The 23854-nt window shown below is 37.2% G+C and overlaps 3 protein-coding genes across 3 annotated transcripts in view; 1 reads left to right on the top strand and 2 right to left on the bottom strand.

Moving 5' to 3' along the window:
* The window catches only part of LOC123661760 (dnaJ homolog subfamily C member 13), a 38489-nt gene extending 27168 nt beyond the window's left edge, over window positions 1-11321 (bottom strand). The window contains exons 1-11 of the mRNA XM_045596701.1: window positions 10983-11321; window positions 10530-10876; window positions 9391-9526; window positions 8703-8821; window positions 8413-8559; window positions 6658-6757; window positions 5062-5234; window positions 4411-4618; window positions 3518-3673; window positions 1413-1655; window positions 488-661 (exon numbers count right to left, since the gene is read on the bottom strand). Coding sequence (XP_045452657.1) covers window positions 488-661; window positions 1413-1655; window positions 3518-3673; window positions 4411-4618; window positions 5062-5234; window positions 6658-6757; window positions 8413-8559; window positions 8703-8821; window positions 9391-9526; window positions 10530-10876; window positions 10983-11321 — 2142 coding nt within the window. The remainder of the gene's footprint in view (window positions 1-487; window positions 662-1412; window positions 1656-3517; window positions 3674-4410; window positions 4619-5061; window positions 5235-6657; window positions 6758-8412; window positions 8560-8702; window positions 8822-9390; window positions 9527-10529; window positions 10877-10982) is intronic.
* A 937-nt stretch (window positions 11322-12258) lies between these two features.
* LOC123661368 (serine--tRNA ligase, cytoplasmic) lies at window positions 12259-19466 on the top strand. The gene is made up of 8 exons (XM_045596334.1): window positions 12259-12758; window positions 12963-13179; window positions 15354-15514; window positions 15755-15936; window positions 16045-16135; window positions 16709-16965; window positions 18942-19068; window positions 19216-19466. The coding sequence occupies exons 1-8, from the start codon at window positions 12438-12440 to the stop codon at window positions 19348-19350; spliced, it is 1491 nt and encodes a 496-aa protein (XP_045452290.1). The 5' UTR covers window positions 12259-12437; the 3' UTR covers window positions 19351-19466.
* A 1884-nt stretch (window positions 19467-21350) lies between these two features.
* LOC123661369 (tumor susceptibility gene 101 protein) lies at window positions 21351-22829 on the bottom strand. Its single transcript, XM_045596335.1, has one exon. It carries the CDS (start codon window positions 22740-22742, stop codon window positions 21543-21545), a length of 1200 nt encoding a protein of 399 aa, XP_045452291.1. The 5' UTR covers window positions 22743-22829; the 3' UTR covers window positions 21351-21542.
* Between the last annotated feature and the right edge of the window lie 1025 nt (window positions 22830-23854).

Raw genomic sequence — 23854 nt, 5'->3', positions numbered from 1 at the left:
CGCGCGCGCGGGCGGCCGCCTGCGCCAGCTGCAGGTTGTCGCGCTCGGGCGCGCGCTCCTGCTGCACCACTACACCAGAGCGGTCGGAGCTAGAGTACACGGACTAGAGGCGTCCCGCGGCTCACCTCGAGGTGCTTCTCGACGTACTTGACCTGCCGCTCGAGCGCCTCCCAGTGCGGCGCGCGCGCGCGGGCGGCCGCCTGCGCCAGCTGCAGGTTGTCGCGCTCGGGCGCGCGCTCCTGCTGCACCACTACACCAGAGCGGTCGGAGCTAGAGTACACGGACTAGAGGCGTCCCGCGGCTCACCTCGAGGTGCTTCTCGACGTACTTGACCTGCCGCTCGAGCGCCTCCCAGTGCGGCGCGCGCGCGCGGGCGGCCGCCTGCGCCAGCTGCAGGTTGTCGCGCTCGGGCGCGCGCTCCTGCTGCACCACTACACCAGAGCGGTCGGAGCTAGAGTACACGGACTAGAGGCGTCCCGCGGCTCACCTCGAGGTGCTTCTCGACGTACTTGACCTGCCGCTCGAGCGCCTCCCAGTGCGGCGCGCGCGCGCGGGCGGCCGCCTGCGCCAGCTGCAGGTTGTCGCGCTCGGGCGCGCGCTCCTGCTCCGCGTCGGCCGGCGGCGCCGCGCCGCTGTCCAGGAACGCCAGGAGCCCCGCCGGCTGCGTCGGGGGACGAAACTTACGTTAGCTTATTCTCACCCTACTACCAAACTATTTCCGAGGCACTTCGTATGACGTGGACGATAGCTTGCATATTGTGTTCTGTTGTTGAGTTCGAGTATTACATTATTGGAAAGAAATTAACTGTTTTATAATTTTTGAATGAGTTTCTTCAATTTTGTCGTTGATGGTGCAATTGTTTCGTTTTTGGTTCACTGATGGAACTATCGGTGGAAGCTTGGTTAAAATGTGTTAGTATTATTTTACTTGTGATCGTACTATACAGAGCTTTTATTTCCCGACAAAAATAAAATGAGAAATAAAATATTAGTTTTGATTCAAACTTACGAAATTTTTTAAACTTATTTACACTATCATAAATAAACGTTTTAGTTCAATAGCAATCCTTCACTAGTATTTACTCCTGTGTCAAAGGTTCGGAAACACACAATACACAAGCGAAAACGCCTAGATGACGACAAACATTCGTATGCACGCATGCATTCAGCCTGTAACTACTCACTGCTGGGTACAGACCTCTTTCTCCGTGTAGGAGAAGGATTGGAACTTAATCCACTATGCTACTACACTGCGGGTTGGCGGATATGTTCTTTAAGACGAGTAACGATCGCTATCAGGTATTAATGACAACGACCGGGACCGACGACTTAACGTGCTCTCCGAGGCACGGTGGGGAGTCCCCAGAGACAGACAGAAGCCGTCGGTGTCGAAGCGACAGAGCGGAGGCTACCATGATGCGGCGCAGCAGGTCGGCGGCGGGCGGGTGGTCGGCCAGCCACAGCGCCACGAGGTGGCGCGCCAGGTGGCGGCGCTGCAGGCGCGCGGGCGCGAACAGCGCGTGCAGCAGGTGGCGCGGCAGCGCGGCCTCGGCCAGCGCCAGCGCCTGCACGCGCGCGCCCACGCCGCCGCCGCCCTCCTCCACCAGCGCGCGCGCCACCAGCCCCGCGCCCTTCACCACGGCCGCCGACGGGTGCTGCGGGGCACGACACGTGGCTCATTCTTACATTCTATAGCCTGTTTTTTCGCTAACAACTAAATTTACATAAAGATGTGTTACTAGTTTTTTGCAAATCATTAACACGTTCAATGCCACTACGATTTTCATGATGTCTTCGCGAATGCCGCATACATTTCACGTTGGACTCGCTAAGCGAGTCGCCGGCACTGCAATATAATTTGAATGGACTCGTCACGCGAGTTCACTGGCATTATGTAAGGGTAAAAATTTTCTTTTGTTATTATTGTGGCCGGCTTAGTCTCCGTAACGTTTGTATGGGAAGTATAAAGTATTTGAGGACTATTCAGTGTGTTCTAACTTAAAAACGTGGCATAAAACTCAAAGGATAAAATAAAAGGTAAATTTGTTTCGTAATTTAAGCAGTAGTTCTCAACTTTTTATACAGTGGTTAATTTTAAGGTTATATTTTATATTAATAATATTTCTGAACAGCAATTTCCTATCCTATTGTGCACTTATGGGATAAACTAAAAAAAAGAGTAAGGGCAAGAAATGCACCGCCGACAGGCCTAAGAGAGCTCCAAACCGCAATCAAGGAAGAATGGGACAGCATACAGCGTGTTTGTAAAAAAAAATATTTCTACAATGAAAAATCGAATGGAAGCGGTTATTCAGGCTGGGGGGGGGGGGGATACCTCGTATTAACAAATCATTGTCTTCGAAAAAATATTTTTTTTAACCTTTTATACCTGCTCAAAGTCTAAAAAATTAGTAAAGTAATTAGTAAAGTCTAAAAATTTTGAACAGAATATACAGAAGCGTTTTGAAAATATTACCGAAAAACACTGAACTCGCCACGCGAGTCACCGGCACTGGAATAAAATTAACGTAAACACGCAGGGCGAGTCGGTGGCACTGAACGTGTTAATAGTGATATGCCACTACTGTAACTTTACGTAATTTACAATCTAGTATCGTTTTTCAGCAATAATTACAAAAATGTGTAATTGTTGTATTTACTCCGTATAATGAATAATTACAATTAAAATTTTTTTTTTTTATCTGATGCTCCCTAGTTACCATGATTTTTAAAAGATTCATCATTACAGCCTATACAGTCCACTGCTGGACATAGGCCTCCACAAGTTGACGCCAAAAATAACGTGAACTCATGTGTTTTGCCCATAGTCACCACGCTGGGCAGGCGGGTTGGTGACCGCAGTACTGGCTTTGTCGCACCGAAGACGCTGCTGCCCGTCTTCGGCCTGTGTATTTCAAAGCCAGCAGTTGGATGGTTATCCCGCCATCGGTCGGCTTCTTAAGTTCCAAGGTGGTTGTGGAACGTTGTTATCCCTTAGTCGCCTCTTACGACACCCACGGGAAGAGAGGGGGTGGCTAAATTCTACATTAATTTAAAAGATTCGTCAAATAATAATAATAATAATAATAAAATTATGTGGGCAAAGTAAAAAATTACGATTCATAAAACCGGTTTCGTAGTACAGTACTATTACTAAAAAGCTGGTATCATTATTTCGAAAACTGACATTGCAATTTAGTCCGTAGCGAAAAAAACAGAGTATAGTATATGTGTAGCTCGAGAGAGCCGTTACGACCTTAACCTCTCTATTCATATTTACGTGGTTAGCTAGAATAAAAAAGTAATAAGATAAACATTACGAATAAAGAAAAAACGACTACATTAGAGTATATATATAAATATATTCTAATATATAAAATTCTCGTGTCACAATGTTAGTTACCACACTCCTCCGAAATAGCTACTTGACTAATTTTTATTAAATTTTGTGTGCATATCGGGTAGAAACAGAAATATCAGTCGATGTTAGTAAACCAAAAAAAAAACAAAAATGCACCTCAAAAAGCTTAAAGATGATACGTCCGCGGCTGGCCACCATCTCGAGCAGCTGGTCGAACTGCTTCCCGTCCGTGGTCTCGCTGTAGGGCACGCACAGCGCGAACGTGAGGAAGTCCAGCATGGCCGCCACTACTAGCGCACCCGTGCCCGCCGTCTGCGCACGTATATCTTTGTACTATGATCTATTTTTTATAACATTCGCACATCATCATCATTATCTCAGCCTATTGCAGTCCACTGCTGGACATAGGCCTCGACAAGTTCACGCCAAAAATGGCATGAACTCATGTGTATTGTCCATAGTCACCAGGCTGGGCAGGCAGGTTGGTGATCGCAGGGCTGGCTTTGTCGCACCGAAGACGCTTCTGCCCGTCTTCGGCCTGTGTATTTCAAAGCCAGCAGTTGGATGGTTATCCCGCCATCGGTCAGCTTTATGAGTTCCAATGTGGTAGTGGAACTGCGTTATCCTCTTACGACATCCACAGGAAGAGAGGGGTTGGCTATATTCTTTAATGCCGTAACCACCCAGCATAACATTCGCACACGGTCGTCTATTTCTAAGGTAAGCAACATAATACTTGTTATAGGTAACAATATATGTTTTTTTTTTTCTTCATAAATACACACCAATAATACTTATATAAATAAATATATTTATTACAACCAGACTCGGAGTGGGAACCGAACCCACAAACCCTGGAGAGAAAATAGATTCACTGCAAACTACTCCAACAGGCTGGTCATATGATGTACGAGATTAAACAGAATTCTGGTACCAGAATTTTCAGAAATTGTAATACGATTATAATAACAGAATTCCATTTTTAACCGAGTTCAAAAAAAGGAGGAGGATACTCAATATAGTGTAAGAGTAGAGTGAGCGGTACTGACGACGTGCGCCGCCCACATGGCCAGTAGGCCGTCGAGGAAGGGCGCGGAGGCCAGCATGCTGGCCTTGTTGAGCTGCTCCTGGCGCAGGTCGGGCTCGGCGTGCATGGGCTGCAGCAGCGCGCACAGCGCGTCCAGCGCCGCGTGCGAGCACGCCGCGCACTCGCGCCGCAGCGCGCTCACCACCGCCGCGCCCATCCACTCGCGGAACCTGCCGGGAGCACGACGTGTGCGCGTTACTTACGACTACACTCAATACTTGACGTGCAAAGGTTTAGGATTCACCTTATTATCACGCTGCCACTCAGGCTTCAAAAATATAAAAATCGATTCTTAAAATTATAACTGCTATAATTTTTACACGGAGTTTTCTTCTTTGTTCGGAATGACTTATTTGTGAATGTAATGTTAAAAAATTTTGAGAACTATTATTGTATAACACATTATATAGGAATAGTATAGAAAATAGAATTATATACAAAAAGTAAAAATAAAGTGTAAGCGGTAATCCTCGCAACCAAAAAAGCCTTTTTTTTAAACATTGTAAAACTCATTTTAATCCAAAGTAATTTGGCAAAAAAAAATTTCATCTAGCCGCATAAAGTAAGTTATGTATGCAATGAACCCGCAATGTATGCACAGAGCGAGCCGTACCCGGGCAGCGCGGTGAAGGCCGCGAAGCCCACCTTGCTGGCGCACAGGCGGCGCAGCGCGTGGAACTGCGCCTCCAGCTCGCGCAGCGACAGGCCGCCGGCGGCGGGCGCGCTGCTCATGACGGCGGCCAGCGCGCCCGTAATCAGCTTCTCCTTGTTCTCCGCGAACAGCCTCTGCGCGACCACAGTGCCATAGCTACACTTTACTATAACGCAGGCCGGGGAAGAGGGGGGGGGCAATTATCCGGTCAAAGTGTACGTAAAGGACAAAAATGTTACGCGATTTCTCGTTACGTCATTGATATTACATAATATGAAATAATTATTTGGCACAATTTTACTCCTAACATTCTATTAGAAATTAGTATCGATTTAAGGTAGATTTATTGTTTTTCTATTCGAGTTACTATTTTTTCTCTCTTGCTTTTACCCTACCTATCATGGATATTATTTCAACGTTCAAAGTTCATTCAAATATTTTTATAGACGAATTAATTTTTTTGTATTTTTTATTCGCCTATATTACAACATGTATTGTAAAAACTACCAACAAAAAGTTATTAATAAGTGTAAATAAAAGGTCAAGAGGCTATTTACATTATCTTCCGGACCCATTGACAATAGTAGGCACTAGCAACATTTTAGTTCACAATTGTACTACATTTATGTAATTACAAACTTTATACTATTAATTATATAAAATTCTTCTTATAAATTATAGTATAAAGTATAATAGTATAATATGGTACTCATAAATCCCAAATGAAAAGAAAGTGTTAGATGAGTCATATCCTTAGCCAAACCATGAGTAAAATACTATTTTTTACAATTTTAGTACTACTATGTACATTATACATTCGATTTTTCTAAACCATCCCTAATGTTTATCCCAAGGCATGATCAATGACAGAGCTAGCCCTGACTACTTTATATGTGCATTTTTATGTCACACACATTAATCAAACCACATAAGTTACATAATATTTCTAAGCTATTACAAAAAAAATTGGTTAAATAGAAGCAATAATTTTGCTACAAACCTTCGTCTATACTACTATTTCTATTTGATCGATTGTTTTATGCATAGCTTAGAAATGGTATTTAATTTTATAATTATGTTAAATTAAAAATAAAATAAATCTTTAAAATGTAGTTTAGGCCAGCTCTTATATGGCAAGTAGGCGAGGGAACAGATAATAATAACATTTAGAGGGACTTACAAGATCCCACGTAAGAAACAGCCACAACAGGGGACGAGCCTACAAGGCAACAACATTAAATTAACATGCCCAAATTTAAACATGATTATGAGGAAGCTATAACGTATGTTAATATTGTGCGACTACATATAGTGGACAGTTACAAATGTAAATTAAGCTTAATATTTAAAATCGCTACTAAAATGTTCCAATGAAGTAGTATGAAAAATTCTTAATACAAACATTTTCATTACCATTCTATAAAAATACATGGTTAAGTATAAAGATATTAATGGATTAATGTTAATACTCTTATAATTAGAATAACTAGGTCTAAAAATAAAAATCCAACAAGAAAAAAAAATGACCATTTAGTTATCTTAAAAGTAATAACTTACATCCTGACTGACGGAGTATATTAGGCCGCTATAACCGACATTCGCATTAAAACGCTCGATAACTTCTGATCTTGACATTCCTACTGGATTTTGAAACAATCTGTAAAAAAAAAAACTGGTAAATATTCCTTTTCTACCATATGACATATTGCATAAGTTCTTTATCTGAACTAAATGTGTTGAAAATTGTTTATTAGCTGCAACGCAATGATAAGGCATCATTTAGCTAAATAATTTATAACAATTGCCTTGATGTGGTTGGCATCGGTCTCCTCGTCCACGGCGTGGTGCAGCGGCCCGAGGCGCCAGCGACGTGTGTGTGCGTGTGCGTGTGTGTTACACTATGTGCGCGCTCACTTGAGGTGGTTGGCCTCGGTCTCCTCGTCCACGGCGTGGTGCAGCGGCCCGAGGCGCCAGCGACGTGTGTGTGCGTGTGCGTGTGTGTTACACTATGTGCGCGCTCACTTGAGGTGGTTGGCCTCGGTCTCCTCGTCCACGGCGTGGTGCAGCGGCCCGAGGCGCCAGCGACGTGTGTGTGCGTGTGCGTGTGTGTTACACTATGTGCGCGCTCACTTGAGGTGGTTGGCCTCGGTCTCCTCGTCCACGGCGTGGTGCAGCGGCCCGAGGCGCCAGCGACGTGTGTGTGCGTGTGCGTGTGTGTTACACTATGTGCGCGCTCACTTGAGGTGGTTGGCCTCGGTCTCCTCGTCCACGGCGTGGTGCAGCGGCCCGAGGCGCCAGCGACGTGTGTGTGCGTGTGCGTGTGTGTTACACTATGTGCGCGCTCACTTGAGGTGGTTGGCCTCGGTCTCCTCGTCCACGGCGTGGTGCAGCGGCCCGAGGCGCCAGCGACGTGTGTGTACGTGTGCGTGTGTGTTACACTATGTGCGCGCTCACTTGAGGTGGTTGGCCTCGGTCTCCTCGTCCACGGCGTGGTGCAGCGGCCCGAGGCGCCAGCGACGTGTGTGTGCGTGTGCGTGTGTGTTACACTATGTGCGCGCTCACTTGAGGTGGTTGGCCTCGGTCTCCTCGTCCACGGCGTGGTGCAGCGGCCCGAGGCGCCAGCGACGTGTGTGTGCGTGTGCGTGTGTGTTACACTATGTGCGCGCTCACTTGAGGTGGTTGGCCTCGGTCTCCTCGTCCACGGCGTGGTGCAGCGGCCCGAGGCGCCAGCGACGTGTGTGTGCGTGTGCGTGTGTGTTACACTATGTGCGCGCTCACTTGAGGTGGTTGGCCTCGGTCTCCTCGTCCACGGCGTGGTGCAGCGGCCCGAGGCGCCAGCGACGTGTGTGTGCGTGTGCGTGTGTGTTACACTATGTGCGCGCTCACTTGAGGTGGTTGGCCTCGGTCTCCTCGTCCACGGCGTGGTGCAGCGGCCCGAGGCGCCAGCGACGTGTGTGTGCGTGTGCGTGTGTGTTACACTATGTGCGCGCTCACTTGAGGTGGTTGGCCTCGGTCTCCTCGTCCACGGCGTGGTGCAGCGGCCCGAGGCGCCAGCGACGTGTGTGTGCGTGTGTGTTACACTATGTGCGCGCTCACTTGAGGTGGTTGGCCTCGGTCTCCTCGTCCACGGCGTGGTGCAGCGGCCCGAGGCGCCAGCGACGTGTGTGTGCGTGTGCGTGTGTGTTACACTATGTGCGCGCTCACTTGAGGTGGTTCGCCTCGGTCTCCTCGTCCACGGCGTGGTGCAGCGGCCCGAGGCGCCAGCGACGTGTGTGTGCGTGTGCGTGTGTGTTACACTATGTGCGCGCTCACTTGAGGTGGTTGGCCTCGGTCTCCTCGTCCACGGCGTGGTGCAGCGGCCCGAGGCGCCATCCGCGCGGCGTGCGTGAAGAGCGCACGTGCACGTCACGCTGCCCTGCTGATCGCACACCGTCCACTAGCGACGCCAGCAACGCATCCCTGTGACAACCGTATAACACTGCTACTCAATATATTAAAATAGTCTAATATATTAAACTATTATCAATTGTTATATTAATTATAGAAATAAAGTCTTCCTAATGGCCACAAATTTATATTGAAAACTAATTAAAAATGTAAACCTTTCTCCAGCTAAATATGTGCGAGTCTGTCCATTCAAATATTCAATGGCAAACTTCTGAGGATGATCGGGATCACGAACTAAAGCAAAAACGTCGCACAACGGCCGCAAACACACAACCTGTAAAAAATGGCTTATTTATGCTTACACAACTTTTAGTTAAAATCTAAAAATCGGCAGAAACACCAAAGTAGATGCTAATCAAACTGATATAACCACATTATGATACAATATTTATAATACTATAAATATATTATTTAATTTCAAAAAAAAAAATTAAGTACAATTGATTGTTGTAATTTGTGCTGTGTGGCTATGGCACTAAAGAATTTAGCCACCCCCTCTCTTCCCGTGGGTGTCGTAAGAGGCGACTAAGGGATAACAAGGTTCCACAACCACCTTGGAACTTAAGAAGACGACCGATGGCGGGATAACCATCCAACTGCTGGCTTTGAAATACACAGGCCGAAGACGGGCAGCAGCGTCTTCGGTGCGACAAAGCCAGTACTGCGGTCACCAAACCGTTTGCCCAGCGTGGTGACTATGGGCAAAACACATGAGTTCACGTTATTTTTGGCGTAAACTTGTGGAGGCCTATGTCCAGCAGTGGACTGTATAGGCTGTAATGTAATGTGATTGTTGTAATTTGTAACTTGTTGTGGTTGACATATCAATTTGTTACAACTTACAGAATAAGTCTGTGGATCTCTCTCAAGAATGCAAGTATCGGAGAGGCACAGTGTCCTGCGCATGGGTTCCATATGGCGAGCAGGATTCACCTTGTGGACCATAAACTCACTCAATGAAGTCTGATGTTGATCACCACTGAAAAAATGTTAAATTTTTTTAACACTTTTTAGTTACAGAAATTTGTAACTAAAATTTAAGTATAAATTAAAAACAAATTACATTACACATTGGCAAAAACACTAACATAACATACATCAATTAATGTTCAAATATAATAAAAATAATATAACATGCATCTAATATTTACTTTGTAATATTGTTTTCAAAATTTAATAAATTAATATTCTTATGTGTGATAAACACATGCTCCAAATCTAATAAACAATTTATAATTACGTATAATTGAAGTTATAAATATAGGTTCAAAAAATTGTTGTAGTAATAAGAATTACAAAATCAATAGGAAATATCAGTATTTATATGATTTCATATACTTTTTTTTTATATAAAAATTATGAATTAGTTATATATACATATTTATTAAAAAAATCGCTATAATACTTTGATAAACAGTGAATCATAGGACTGCCAGAGCAATGTATCCAAATCCTATGTTTTATGTTATCAGACATACACAATTGTTTTTAATATGATATGATCATTATAAATATGACAGATAACATGAGGAAGGTCAATGTAATTACTAAAACAACTATTTCAAAGCTAACATAGTTAATCATTATTATTAATTGGACTGTGTTAAATATATGTCATAACTTCCACTCCTTTCACTTCATTTATAAATTTAGGGACTTATGAAAAAATGTAGATGGTATTAGGCTATTTTTGAGTACTTTGTACTTCTATTTTTCCATACCATATCTCATTTACAATATGATATAAATATGTCATTTTTTTTCTAAGCATTCTACAGTGTTAATTGGTTTTTAATTATCCATTTGCTTCATTCTTAAGGCATCTCTATACACTCTTAACACTTTCTCTTACATAACTCTCCAATGTTATTTTAAACAAAAAATAATTGATCTACTGTATTTCTACTGCAAGACATACCTATTTAAAAAAATTAGGGCTTAAAAAAATTGCACAATTTTTGAAGTGTTATAATTTCTCTTACCTGTATTTACCAAATCTTTGGTTATGATAATCATCAAGAGTAATTGTTGTAGATAGCACTTTTATACTTATGCTCATTGTTAAACTGGCCATTTCGAGCATTTTGTTTATAATCATTTGGTGATCTTGTGCATTGGAGAAGAGATGAAGACGACTGTATCCACCTACAGCCAGTACAAATCCTCCTGGTATATCTCTTACAGGCAAAATTCCTTGGATATCAGAGTATGGATAGCTAGCTAGCAGAGTGTGTGTTGAGGGATCCAGCTGTTCTAGAGCACATGGTCCAACTTCAAGCACTACAGGCAAGCGTGTGCCGCTCCAGTGATGCTTGTACGCTTGATATCTCTAAAATTATAATTTCATATTTGATTAAAAGTATTTAATAAATCTAAATAATGTTTAATGCAGTTATAAGATTTTATTACATTATTTATGAGATTAATGAACTTACAAGTATATCTTTGGGTTTTTCTGCAAACAAATGTCTGTATTTAAAGGCTTCTGTTAAAATAAGACACTTATGTTCTGATGAAAATTTCATTGAATCTACTTTTTTCTCTTTCTTCATGACCAGAGTAAAGTCATGATTGGCAGCTGAATTTGAATGCTTGGACGAAGCAATGGTAACCACATCCGAGTACAGCCATTTATTCGTCACCTCCAAACGATCTGGGTTGTATGTTGTGATGCCATGGGTACCGATAGAAAACACTCTTTTGTACTTTCCCTTCCAGGAGTGTTTTGTGACAAGGAAAGCTGCCACATCTTGATTATCTTTAAGTGGAATCATTTTATCATTTCCTGTAAATGAACGATGATATACGCTTAAAATGCGTTTTGTATATAAAGTACTACCACAAGTTCTAGCTGTGATGGGGTACGCCGATAATTAGGTTGCTATAATAAGGGCGGTAATTGAAAAATTACGACCCAGCTATAGTTATTTTATGTTAATAACTAAATATTCTGCATCAAGATGCTTAAATTTCAGTGTTCATTCGATTTCGTCAACAAGTATACTCCCCTTTGTAAATAGATTAGAAAAGGATATTGGAGACGTGTAAACAATATGGGAAAAATAATACACATATTAGTCGTTATCGACACATTTGATCACTTACAGTCTTTAAGGGAACGACGAAGATTTATTTTTTCATCTGGTATCTGATAGGATTATCATAGTATACAAAACATTCAAGAAAATATGGAAAATATGTACTCAAATACAGCCGACCATAGATAAATAAAAAGCAGCCGACCAATCGCAAATTTGACATATTAGTGTTATGTTGCTACTTTATCGCAAATGTCTCCAAAGTTAAACTTACCAATCTTACCATCTTATTAATTTATCGGTCGTTGTTTGTTTAATAATTTATTTGTCCGCTAATTCCATCACGGCTAATTCTTATACAATTTGTTTAATAGTTATTATTATAATAAGCAAATCTAATATGAATTCAAAAATTGTTCATATGTATCAAAATGAGTACATCATTATACCCTATCAAGAAATGAAGAAAGTGTTTGTTCCTGAAGAATATTTTTTTAGAAGTAAATCAAGGATATTAAGTTGTTCTTATAATTTTCCTAAATTATTATAAACAGTATGCAAATTTTATATTTTTTATTTAAATAATTAATTATATAAAAGAAGATAAGTTACAATGCTAAAAATATAATTATAATGTTATGAAACATTTTTCTGAACAACACCTTTCACTCATTCACTTCCGCATGCAGTCATCCTGTCATCATAAATCTGTCACACCGTCAGCAATCGGAATCGACAATCGGCACTTTTTAAAACTTAGGATTTCGTCATATCAATAGCAATAACACCATAAAATCGTTGTATGAATTAAAATCTTTTTTCTAAGTTTTCGTATTTCACGTTGCTATCACAATGGTTCTCGACTTAGACTTATTTCGTGCGGACAAGGATGGAAACCCAGATAAAATTCGCGAAAATCAGCGAAAACGTTTTAAAGATGTTGCTTTGGTAGACACTGTAGTTGAACAAGATACCTTATGGAGGAAACTACGACACGATGCTGATAACTTAAACAAATTAAAAAATGTGTGCAGCAAAGAAATTGGTCAAAAAATGAAAACTAAAGAGCCAGTTGGTCCTGAAGATGAACCTGTACCACAGGAAGTATCAGATAACCTAATAATCTTGACCGGTGAACAGCTGAGACCTTTAACAGTTAATCAGATTAAAAAGGTTTATATACATATTTAAAATAATAAATAAATTCTATAATATTGTTATAATACTTACATTTTCTGTTCGTATGGAATATATATAATATAGAAACTCAATTATAACTTATTTTCCATATAAATATATATACAAAATTGTTTGATATTTAAAATGTATATAAAAATTATAAAGTTTTTATTAATTTGATTTAAATGTATATTTTAGGTGAGACTACTTATTGATGAAGCTATAACAAATAATGAGCAAGCTCTCATAGCAGCTGAAAAGGCTCGTTCTGTGGCTCTCAGGGAAGTTGGTAACCATTTACATGAATCTGTGCCAGTAGATGATGATGAAGACCACAATGCCATTGAAAGAACTTTCGGAGACTGTACTGTTAAACAGAAATATTCTCATGTGGACCTTATTTGTATGATAGATGGTAAGCATAAATCATAAAACTAAATTTTAAATTTAACTTTTGAAGACATTCATTTTCTTATTATTTATTTTTGTGTTACCCATACATTAGAGAATTCTAAATATTTTTAAAATCAGATCAAAATTTAATTGTCTAAAGCAAGCACATGGTGAGTTGGAGATATATGTTTGTTCCCTGCTAGAATGGTCAATTTTTTATATGATATTTAAAAAAAGACATTTTTGTTACTTGTTTAAAAAAATTATTTAATAATCAGATAAATGTATAAGGTGTTTGACTCCTAACTGCGTTCCTTAAATTCTAATCTATAGGTGTTATTGTGTGTTGTATTATTTCTTAGCCCCAAAAACCTTATATATTAGGTCTTTACCTATGACATTGCCGTTTTGTTGTACTGGCTATTTCAAAACAAAAGAAAAAAATCCATTAAGGACTCGAATTTCAAATTATTTTTAACCGACTTCAAAAAAGGAGGAGGTTACTCAATTCGATCATATATATATATATATATATATATATATATATATATTTTTTTTTTTATTTTTTATGTATATATGTTCGGGAATAACTTCGTCGTTTATGAACCGATTTTGATAATTCTTTTTTGTTAAGAAGATATCCCTGGTGTGGTACCATGATAAGGAAACCAGGATCTGATGATGGGATCCCAAAGAAATCGAATGAAACTCGAAAATCCGTATAACTTTTTACTGGGTGTACCGAGTTTAATAATATTTAACTTAATCGAAAGCCGATGTTTATCATGTGGTCATATTTAAATTTCATCTAGATCTGATTACAACTTTTGGAGTAATCTTTGATAATGCGTATTTAATTGACTAATTTTTCGTCTACCAATGTTGTATTACTTGTCGATATAATTGAAGTCGGTTTTTTTTCGTTTGCCTGCAAACACAATTATTATTTTAAAAATATAGAATTATTTTTTATAATTAGTCATTTTTTAATGGTTAGCGTTCTGTTTACATCGCATTCTTACATTTTTCGTCATCATGGATATGTTAAAAATTCGAGTGATTATGAAGTTGAGTTCAGTCATGGTAGCAAAGTGGCAGAAGCGGCACGCAACATCAACAACGTTTACTAGTTGTTTAGTTCCTGCTTCAGTACCTAAACAATGCCTTAAACGAAAAATGACCCCTAAGAAAGTGATAGTAACTGTTTGGTGGTCTAGTGCCGGTGTAATTCACCCAGATTCTTACCAAACGGCATGAGTATCACTGCAGATGTGTACTGTAAAGAACTAAACACAATAATGGAAGCTCGTACGTCTCCAGCCAGCTTTGGTCAATCGCTCGGCTCCGCTGCTCCTGCACGACAACGCGCGACCTCATACTGCACAGCAGACGAAGAAGAAGAAGTTACAAGAGCTGGGGTTGGAGGTTCTCCGTCATCCACGGCACTCACCAGATCTTGCCTCTACAGACTTCCACTTTTTCCAGAATTTCGATAACTTATTGGCGGGAAAAAAATTCAATACCCGAAAGGCAGTACAAAATGCCTTTGAAGAGTTTGTTGCCTCCTGTCCAGCAGAGTTTTTTAAGAAAGGCATCAATAAGTTACCACTACCTTGGCAAAAATGCATTGATTCCATAGGTTTTTTAATAATAAAAATAAAAAATATAGAAAAAAAAGTGCTTTAACTTATTTCATCAAAAACGGCAATTTTATAGGTAAAGACCTATTTTATAAACCATACAACTAAAGAAAGTGTATTTTTTTTTTTGGTGTGACCATTCAATACTTTAGGGGTGGTCCATTAATCATGTGAGGCTCGAAGGACGGGGGGGGGGGGTTAGGAAAACAATCACGAAATATCACAAGGGTTTACATCGAGATATCACGTGTATTTATTTTTCGTTAAACGCGCGATTTCTAAAAAAAATAAAAAACAACCAACGATCTTAATGACTGTCTATAAATATCACAATGCTTAATTTTTCTAAATTTAATCAGATTATACTTGTATTTAATTACATTATTCTGAGAAATACAATTTACTTAAATTAGAGAGATTAAACCTTTAGAGATTAAAACCTTTCCAAATTTCACCAAAGGGGGTAGGGGTAGGGGGCATCATGTGATTAATGTACGACCCCTTATTATAACAAAATAGATTTTTTTTAAATAAGTATATCTATAATTTTTTTAAGGTATGGATGGTGAAAGAGGAACAGCAGTAGCTGGTGGGCGCGGTTACTATCTTAAGGGCCCTGCGGTGTTTTTAGAACAAGCCCTTGTTCAGCTATCACTGAGGATATTGTTAAATCGTGGATATACACCTTTGTACACACCATTCTTCATGAGAAAAGAGGTACAGTAAAAAAATTTATTTTGTTATGTCCTCATAATGGTGTTTTCAAGTATTAAATAATCCCATATCTCCATACTATGAAATGCATTGTAAAAATTTTCTATCTGAAACGTTAGTGTTTCATACATGTGTGCCGAACTACCCTGTTGTTTAAAATAGATTCCTTGAAGTACAAATAATAATATAATCCAATAAACAAATAAACAGTATGATTCATAAAATCAACATTTACATTAATAGGTGATGCAAGAAGTTGCACAGTTGGCTCAATTTGATGAAGAACTTTACAAAGTGATCGGCAAAGGATCTGAAAACAAAGGTGACAATGTTGTAGAGGAAAAATATCTCATTGCTACTTCTGAACAACCTATTGCTGCTTATCATAGAGATGAGTGGCTTCCTGAATCCTCTTTACCCATCAGGTATAGTATTAAACAAGCAATATAATTGAGTTCTTTTACCTATAATTTACAAACTCTATTTTTATTAGCATTATAAACACTATTAATTTCGGAATACGGTTTATTTAGGTACGCAGGTCTATCAACTTGTTTCCGTCAAGAAGTTGGATCCCACGGTCGAGATACTAGAGGCATTTTCAGAGTTCATCAGTTTGAAAAGGTAAGTAATTATTATACCTACTGGTCATCACATTATTTAAACACAGACTTAACAATAAACAGAAGAGTATATCGACTGTCCCTACGTATAATATCGAAATTGAAAAAAGGCACTTTATATTTTTTACGCTGAATGATTTGTTAAGTATCGATATTGAGTATAAGCTCATGAAAAATGTGATTTTATGTGTATTTTATAGCATTTTCTTCTCTTTTTTCTTTGAAAATATACATAAAAAGTAGTTTTTTCATGCAATAAAAAAATAGAAAATTTTCAGTTTTGATACTGTACGTAGGGACAGTCGATATATGCGTGTGTGTGTCAAATACCTGGTACTTAGTGTATGTAATGTATTTTTTTATCAATTTAATGTAATTTTAATCAATAATTTTTAAAAAATATTAGCATTCTACACTCCATATAAACTACAAGTGTGTGAAATTTCATACTCTTCCATCTGCGCAATTTTCGTAAAAAGGAGTACCAAGGTTTTGCTTCACGTATTAATATATACCTTTTTGAATTTTAATTGAATATAATAATGCAGTATTCATGTTCTTGTATGACTTTAAGGTGGAACAATTTGTCCTGACATCTCCCCATGATAATGCATCTTGGAAAATGATGGATGAGATGATCAATAATGCTGAAGAGTTTTGTAAGACTCTAGGAATTCCCTATCGTATTGTGAACATTGTGTCCGGAGCACTTAACCATGCTGCAGCAAAGAAACTGGATTTGGAAGCATGGTTCCCAGGTTCTGGTGCCTTCCGTGAGCTGGTTTCCTGCAGTAACTGTCTAGAATACCAAGCTAGACGACTGCTTGTGAGGTGAGACAAAGTTTTTAATACATTAAAACAATTTGATTTTTCTAATATTAATAAGGTGACATCCATTAATTGTCCATATTTATGCAAAAAGGAACCACCCAGCAACAACAAAACTTCTGAGATATCAAAGGATTTACAAAAACATGTGCAGCTCTTATAGCTAAAGCAAAATTAATTTAAATGTTATTAAAATTCATGGATAAATTACTAATTAAAGTATGTGTATACAAATTTGGTCTGAATACTCTTAAACTTTCTAGATAATTAAGAAAATCCGCAAGTGGTTCCTTTTAACATGTACTAGTTGATAGCTTTTCTCATATGCAAAAAAGAACCACATCCCAGGGATTTACTGATACAAATGAAACTATGTATTTATAATATCGTAATATAGCTTTAATTACCAAAAAATATATTAAATTATACATATAGATACGTTTATTTGACGTTATCATCAAATTAGATTTCGAAATCCACCATCTCTAGTCCATCTATGTCGTCTTCTATTGCATTATCACTAATGAGACCATTATAAAAGCTCTCTCTTCATATGATGGATTAAAAGTTTCTATCGAGTTCTCAGCCTTACCTTAACTACCGGCGACCTGGACGTCAATCTGCCACCGGAGGACTACTATTTTTATATATTGAAATATTTTTGTCTTTTTTTTAATATATTTAAAAATGTAATAATAAGGATATATGTTGAGTAAAAGTCATAATAGACAAATATATTATATATACGTATACATAATAAACTCTGATAAAAAAAGAGAAAACAAAAACTCGTTCATGTCGTCTCCAGTTTAAGTTAGTGACTTTCTTGTAGTTCTTGAGTACACTCTCCGAAATTTATCCTGTAAAATACCGACAGACAGGCAACCCTGCACCGATGTTCTAGACTTGAAGTCTGGAGTCAACTAGTGATTCGACACCGATGAGTCTTACGGCGCCTCGATCCACAGAATCCAAAGTAGCAAGCTAGTACTCGGCAGAGCCATCTCATAAACGACTGCAGTACTCCATGCACGATCGAACTTGTGCTTGGTACAGAGTAAGAAGCTGTTGCGGTGTAAAGTATTGCCTGACGTTGTTGAAGCTACCAATTTTCTTACCAGCAGTTTTTTCTTGGATTTTATGATTATCTGAAGTTCAGATTAGACGAGACATATATGCCTAGAAGATCAATATCTACTATCGGTGATCTATACAGATACAGCTCGAAAAAAAAAAGACAATTAAATTGTATATTTAATTTACGCATAACCATACCACAGAAACTTGCTTCCATTTGTTGTATTAAAAATAATTGTTATTAATAGAAAATATGTATTATGTATAATGGTACCAAGTGTGTGTGGATCTGTTTTATATAAAATGACATGATAATAATATCGTTTCTTTGTTTGAACAAAAATGTCCCATGGTACTGTGGTTCGGTTTTGCTTTTTATGTAATATTCATCATGGCTGTTGGTTCCATTCTGCTTTTAGTATACCTTATTTCCAAGGGGAAATAATAATTTAGACCACTTTTAAATGAGTATTCTTAAAAAAAAGCAAAATCCGAAATTTGTCGTGTGGTTCCATTTTACATAAATACGGACAATTACGTAATATTTTTAGCAACTTTTTAACCATCTATTTGGTGATGTAGGTATAGACCCTCCCCCCATACGCAATAGTAACATGTATTTTTTTGCGAAGTATAAGGAAATTTTTAGAATATTATCTAAAAAAAAAAAAAAAAAACATTAAATACACATCTACATTTTGAGTAATTTTTGATAACGCATATTTAGTTGACTACGAGAATTTTCGATGTAATTGAAGTCAGTTATTTTTTTGTTTGTGAGCAAATAATTAGCAAATTATTTTTTATTAGAGCATTCAACGCAAAATAGTTGTTATATTTCTTGATGTTTTTCGGAACCAAATTAGGGAACAAGATTATAAAATACAATGTTATTGTAACAGATACGGACAAACAAAGAAAATGAATGCTGCCACAGAATACGTACACATGCTGAATGCAACTATGTGTGCAACAACAAGAGTTATCTGTGCACTTCTTGAGGTTCACCAGACCGAAGAAGGAATAAAGGTATAAAACCAAAGCTATTATTTTACATTTTTTATTCTTTGACAATTGCTGCATCGCTGCAATCGCATTCATTTTATAAACTTATGTGGTAGTGAATTTGCCATTTTTTTTTTGTTTTTGGTTTTCTTAAGTAATTTTTTTTATCAGGTACCTGAAGCCTTAAAACCCTGGATGCCTGAACAGTATCGAGAACTTATACCATTTGTGAAACCAGCACCTATAGATGTTGAAGCTGCTGCCGCTGCAGCAAAGAAAGGAAAAAAGCAAAATGAGAAAAAATAATCAAATTACAAGAATATAAACTGCTTTGAGAGCATTAATTTATTTCTATGCTAAGCTTTAAACTTCATACATGTTTGTCATATGTTCTGAATTATTTTATTAAAAATGTCTCACATCCTAATTTTTTTTTGCATTTTAGTAGAATTGCACATCAAATCCACGTAATAAAATTTATTTAAAAAAATAAAATAAAAATATGAGTAATTGAGTGGTTTTTTAAATGTTAGTCAGTTTTGTCTTTAAAAAAAAAAACATAAATGTCTTACTCTTTATTGAGTCAATGGATAATATACAGTCCCAGAGGATATTATATAATGTATAAATATACTTACACGATCACGTCTTAGAAAAACTAGCAATATATAAAAAGAATAACAAAAGTAACTTGTTTTAGATTATACATTACTTACGTAATAATTATATTATTTAATCTATGAAGATCTAGCATTATAATATTCTTCCAGTGATATATATCAGATTCAGAATTCTTATTTAACTATATTAATCTTTTTTTGTTCTACTATCGTGAATTTCATATTTAGCTATATTGAGTTAACTAAATACTATATCATTACATAACTAAAATAATCTAAATTGAAGAAAACAAATTGTAGAAAGAAATATACATATTCTACAATATATATCAACACCTGATATGAAGAACATTGTAACAAATGAAACAATGTTTTCTAACTATACCATCAAAATACTGAGAGGAAAAAAGGTATCTTTCTATCTGGGAAGCATATTTATACAACCACTTGAACAATTTTTAGATGAAAAAAAAATTCATTATAATATAAGATAATCCAGATTTCTGCATAAGAAAATTGTAATTTCTGTTACGATAATAAAAATATATATAATATTGGTTTTCTTTGAACACAGTAACATTGAAATAACAAATACCATTTTTTTTACTAAATTTCACCATCACAGCAGTTCATAATATACATTAAGTTGATATACTACATTATTGGAACTGTTCATACAATGTTTTTAAAGTAAAATGAACGTATTTTGTATATATTAGATCATTGTAACTTGAACAAAAACAGCTTTCCATTTGATGTATCACAACATGGTCAAGTTCATACTACAGAATGCAAAAATTTATAGTAGAACAATTTACTTCATTATGGATGTGGCTTTATTGAACATCACTTGGCCAATTTTAAATGCAACACAATTGTAAAATGCTCTCCTGAAAACTTAACAAAATCAGATACAATGTTCTTCATATTAGGTATCGATATATTATATTATAGCATAAGATAAATAAAATATATGCTACACAATTACAAATTTCTATAGACATAATATGACTTATTACTAAAAACTAAAACAAACAGAAATTCAATGCACTTAAGAAAGTAAAACAAAATGAAATATATAATATAAATTCAGTATAAATTATTGTCCAATATTTTTTTCAGGTTTAAAATGAAAATGTTATTAAAATAAGTAAATGATACATCTCACAAACGTACGACTATTTGTAAGCTACACACACACTTAAAAAACCATTTTATTAGTATGATGTGAAAAAAAAAACAATCATTGTTTTCTGTCCGGACATCAGAAAAATATTTTAAATAAATGGCTTTTTCAACATGTACAAGTTTATACAATTCAATGCAAATATTTGTAAGAGGTTTATGTTCTGTTATGTAAAAAAGAAGTACCTACATTATTATCATATAAAACTATAATGTATTTATGGGTTGACATCAATGTATTTCTTATGTGTTTTATAAAATATATGCTTACAGTAAAGGTATATCATATAAATGACCCTTCGTTTCTAATTGTTAGACACATTTTTTGTTGGGGAATATAATAAAATGTGACTGGTTCTAGAACAGGTTGTGACAAAATTAAGTCAAATTTAAATTATATTAAATTACAAATAGTTCAGTCATTCAGTAACATGTAATGGTGATGTTAGTCTCTAAAAAGCAGTTATGTGTAGGCACATTATTATAATAACACAACCTTCCTATCATAAGCAAATTGTTTTATTTATTTAGAAATGCAATAAAACTTATAACAGCACTGATATGGACAATTCGCTGCATTCAGTACAACTGTGTCATACAAAATGTTCTCAGTATCAGTAATACAAGCAAGCTTATCATTTACATAATTTATAACATTGTAAACAGAATGAACATTACCTGGAACTGTTATCCTTAGCATGCAAGCTGAGCCTTCTGCCTACATTTATGCATAAGAGCTCTCAAAGTGAATTGTCTCCGAGCCAGGGTACGAACTTGTTTCAAAAATGTATCCAAATCAATAACTTCCTTCCGTAAAGCCTCTCCCATATAATATATAGCATCCTCAAGAGTAGCTTCTTCAGCAAATGCATTTAAAAGTTGTGAATAAAGTGGTGCTGTGGTTACAACTGCTTCATCCACGTCCACACTCTCCTGTTCATCCAGATGTTCTACAGCAGACTGTAACTCCTTCTCTTTTTCTTGTAATATTGCAACATTTTTGTCTAGGTCAGCTCTTTCTCTCTGCAATCTTGTTAAAATATCTTCCAATCTTGACTTACCTTCACGCAACTCCTGTTGCGTACGACGTAAGGTTTCAAGTTCAGCTTGTGACTGTTGAGATTGCTCTTTGAGTCTTCTTTTTAACTTATCTTCAACTGCTGAAAGTAATGAAGCTTTAATATGCTCCTCTGTTATTGTTCCCCCAGCTACATCAGGAGCAACATAACCAGTTGAAGGTGGGTATGGTGTCGTTTTTGGCTGCGCGTAAGGTGTACCGTTACTGTTAACAGAGCCTGGATAAGGTGAACCGAAATTGGGGTATGGCAAATTAGAAGTTGCAGGATAGGGTGTCACTGATGGATAAGGAGGACCAGGTAAGCTGGTAGTAGGGTAGGGATATCCTGAAGTTTGAGGCATAAATGATGGAAAAGGAAAAGACGGCTGAGTTTCGTTTCGTGGTTTTGAAAATACTGGAGGTATTTCCCCAAACGCCGTTATCATACACTGCACGAGTGTCAATAACGTCGAGCCATTAGGATTCCATTCATGTAGGTAAGGTAAATAAACTTTACCATTGCTATCGACGTATTTTGAAACTTTTATGGACATATCAGCTGTAGGTTTTACAAAACATAACGGTGCATTTTTCGGATGAGTATCCATCAACCAAATACAAACAGGGATATTGTAAAACGATCCTTTATAGTTCACTGGAATTGTGCCTTCAAGATTGAGTAAATCTTTCCTCACTCCATTATTAAACACAAAGGCTTCTAAGCGATATGTCAGACTTCGATACATTTGAATCAGACCGACGACTTCTCGTGATGTAATGTCTCGGTACTTGTAGTTGGACAAATGCGATTTAAGCAGGTTCTCATCGTGAGCCATATTGTTAATCACTTTTTTAATTTGTTGATGTAAAAATACAAGGAGCGGCCGCTTATTAGCAAATTTATTATTAGAAGATCAACTATAAGTGACATTGACAAATGTCATGTTACATACGTTTTTTTTATATGGACTGCACGTTAGTGCATTGCCAACGACGAGCAGGAATTAAGAAAAATGTTCAAAAATTGTGGATAACGGACAAGAGGAATTTATGAGAGGATTCAGAACAGGATAGAAAGAAATAAAATAATATATTTTATGATGAAAAGGAAAAAATAAAAATAAATAAAAAACATATACAGTATATTAAATGTCTATATTATTAAGAAATATATAATCCAATACAATTTTATATATATCATACTTTCTAGAAGACAATAAACAATTTATAGATGTAGGAAAAGGAATTTTATATTCAATCAGTGACTCTAGGAAACGGGAGCGGTTGAAAAGTGGACAAGAGAATAAAAGATGGTTAATATCCCCCGTTTCATAACCACAAAAACAGGACGGATTGGAAATAATTTTAAATCTAGCCAGATGGTGTGGAGAACAAGTGTGACCAAGCCTTAGTCTCGATATTATGCTACAGCCTTTTCTATTAAAATCCATATTATAAAACCATGGTTTTACCAAAATTTCAGATTGTAAACTATAATAATACGTTCCTTTTTGCCTACTACTATGATCATAGGACTCTTGCCACGACTTATCCATACAAAGTTTGGGCAAAGTTAATAAATCTGGGTAGGAAATTTTATATGGAAAAAGGTCACCATTTATTGTAGCTTCTCTTGCCAGAGTATCTGCTCTAACATTTCCCTCTATTCCACAATGGCAAGGGATCCAAGCAAGCGTTATTAAAATACCTTTCTCAGTGCACTCAGTTAATAATTGTCTAATGCCAAATATATAAGGATGCTGTTTTTTAATTTTAAAAGGATTCTTGACAAGAGCTTGAATAGAACTTAATGAATCTGTGAAAACTATGGATTTTTTTAAGTTTAGCTAACCTGATATATTCTAAAGCTTTAAAAGTGCCTAAGCATTCCCCAGAGAATACTGTACATTCAGGAGGGAGTTTGATTTTTTGAACAATATTATATTGA

The sequence above is a fragment of the Melitaea cinxia genome, chromosome 17 (assembly GCF_905220565.1).
Source record: "Melitaea cinxia chromosome 17, ilMelCinx1.1, whole genome shotgun sequence".
Lineage (NCBI taxonomy): Eukaryota > Metazoa > Arthropoda > Insecta > Lepidoptera > Nymphalidae > Melitaea > Melitaea cinxia.
The sequence above is the reverse complement of the archived record's forward strand: the minus strand, read 5'-3'. Positions and strand labels throughout refer to the sequence as shown.

Excerpts from the sequence above, each read along its gene's own strand:
- LOC123661368 (XM_045596334.1), top strand. The coding sequence starts at position 12,438 with ATGGTTCTCGACTTAGACTTATTTCGTGCGGACAAGGATGGAAACCCA. Across the intron at positions 15,515-15,754 it reads CATTCTTCATGAGAAAAGAG|GTGATGCAAGAAGTTGCACA; the intron begins GTACAGTAAAAA and ends TTACATTAATAG. Across the intron at positions 19,069-19,215 it reads AGACCGAAGAAGGAATAAAG|GTACCTGAAGCCTTAAAACC; the intron begins GTATAAAACCAA and ends TTTTTTTATCAG.
- LOC123661369 (XM_045596335.1), bottom strand. The coding sequence starts at position 22,742 with ATGGCTCACGATGAGAACCTGCTTAAATCGCATTTGTCCAACTACAAG.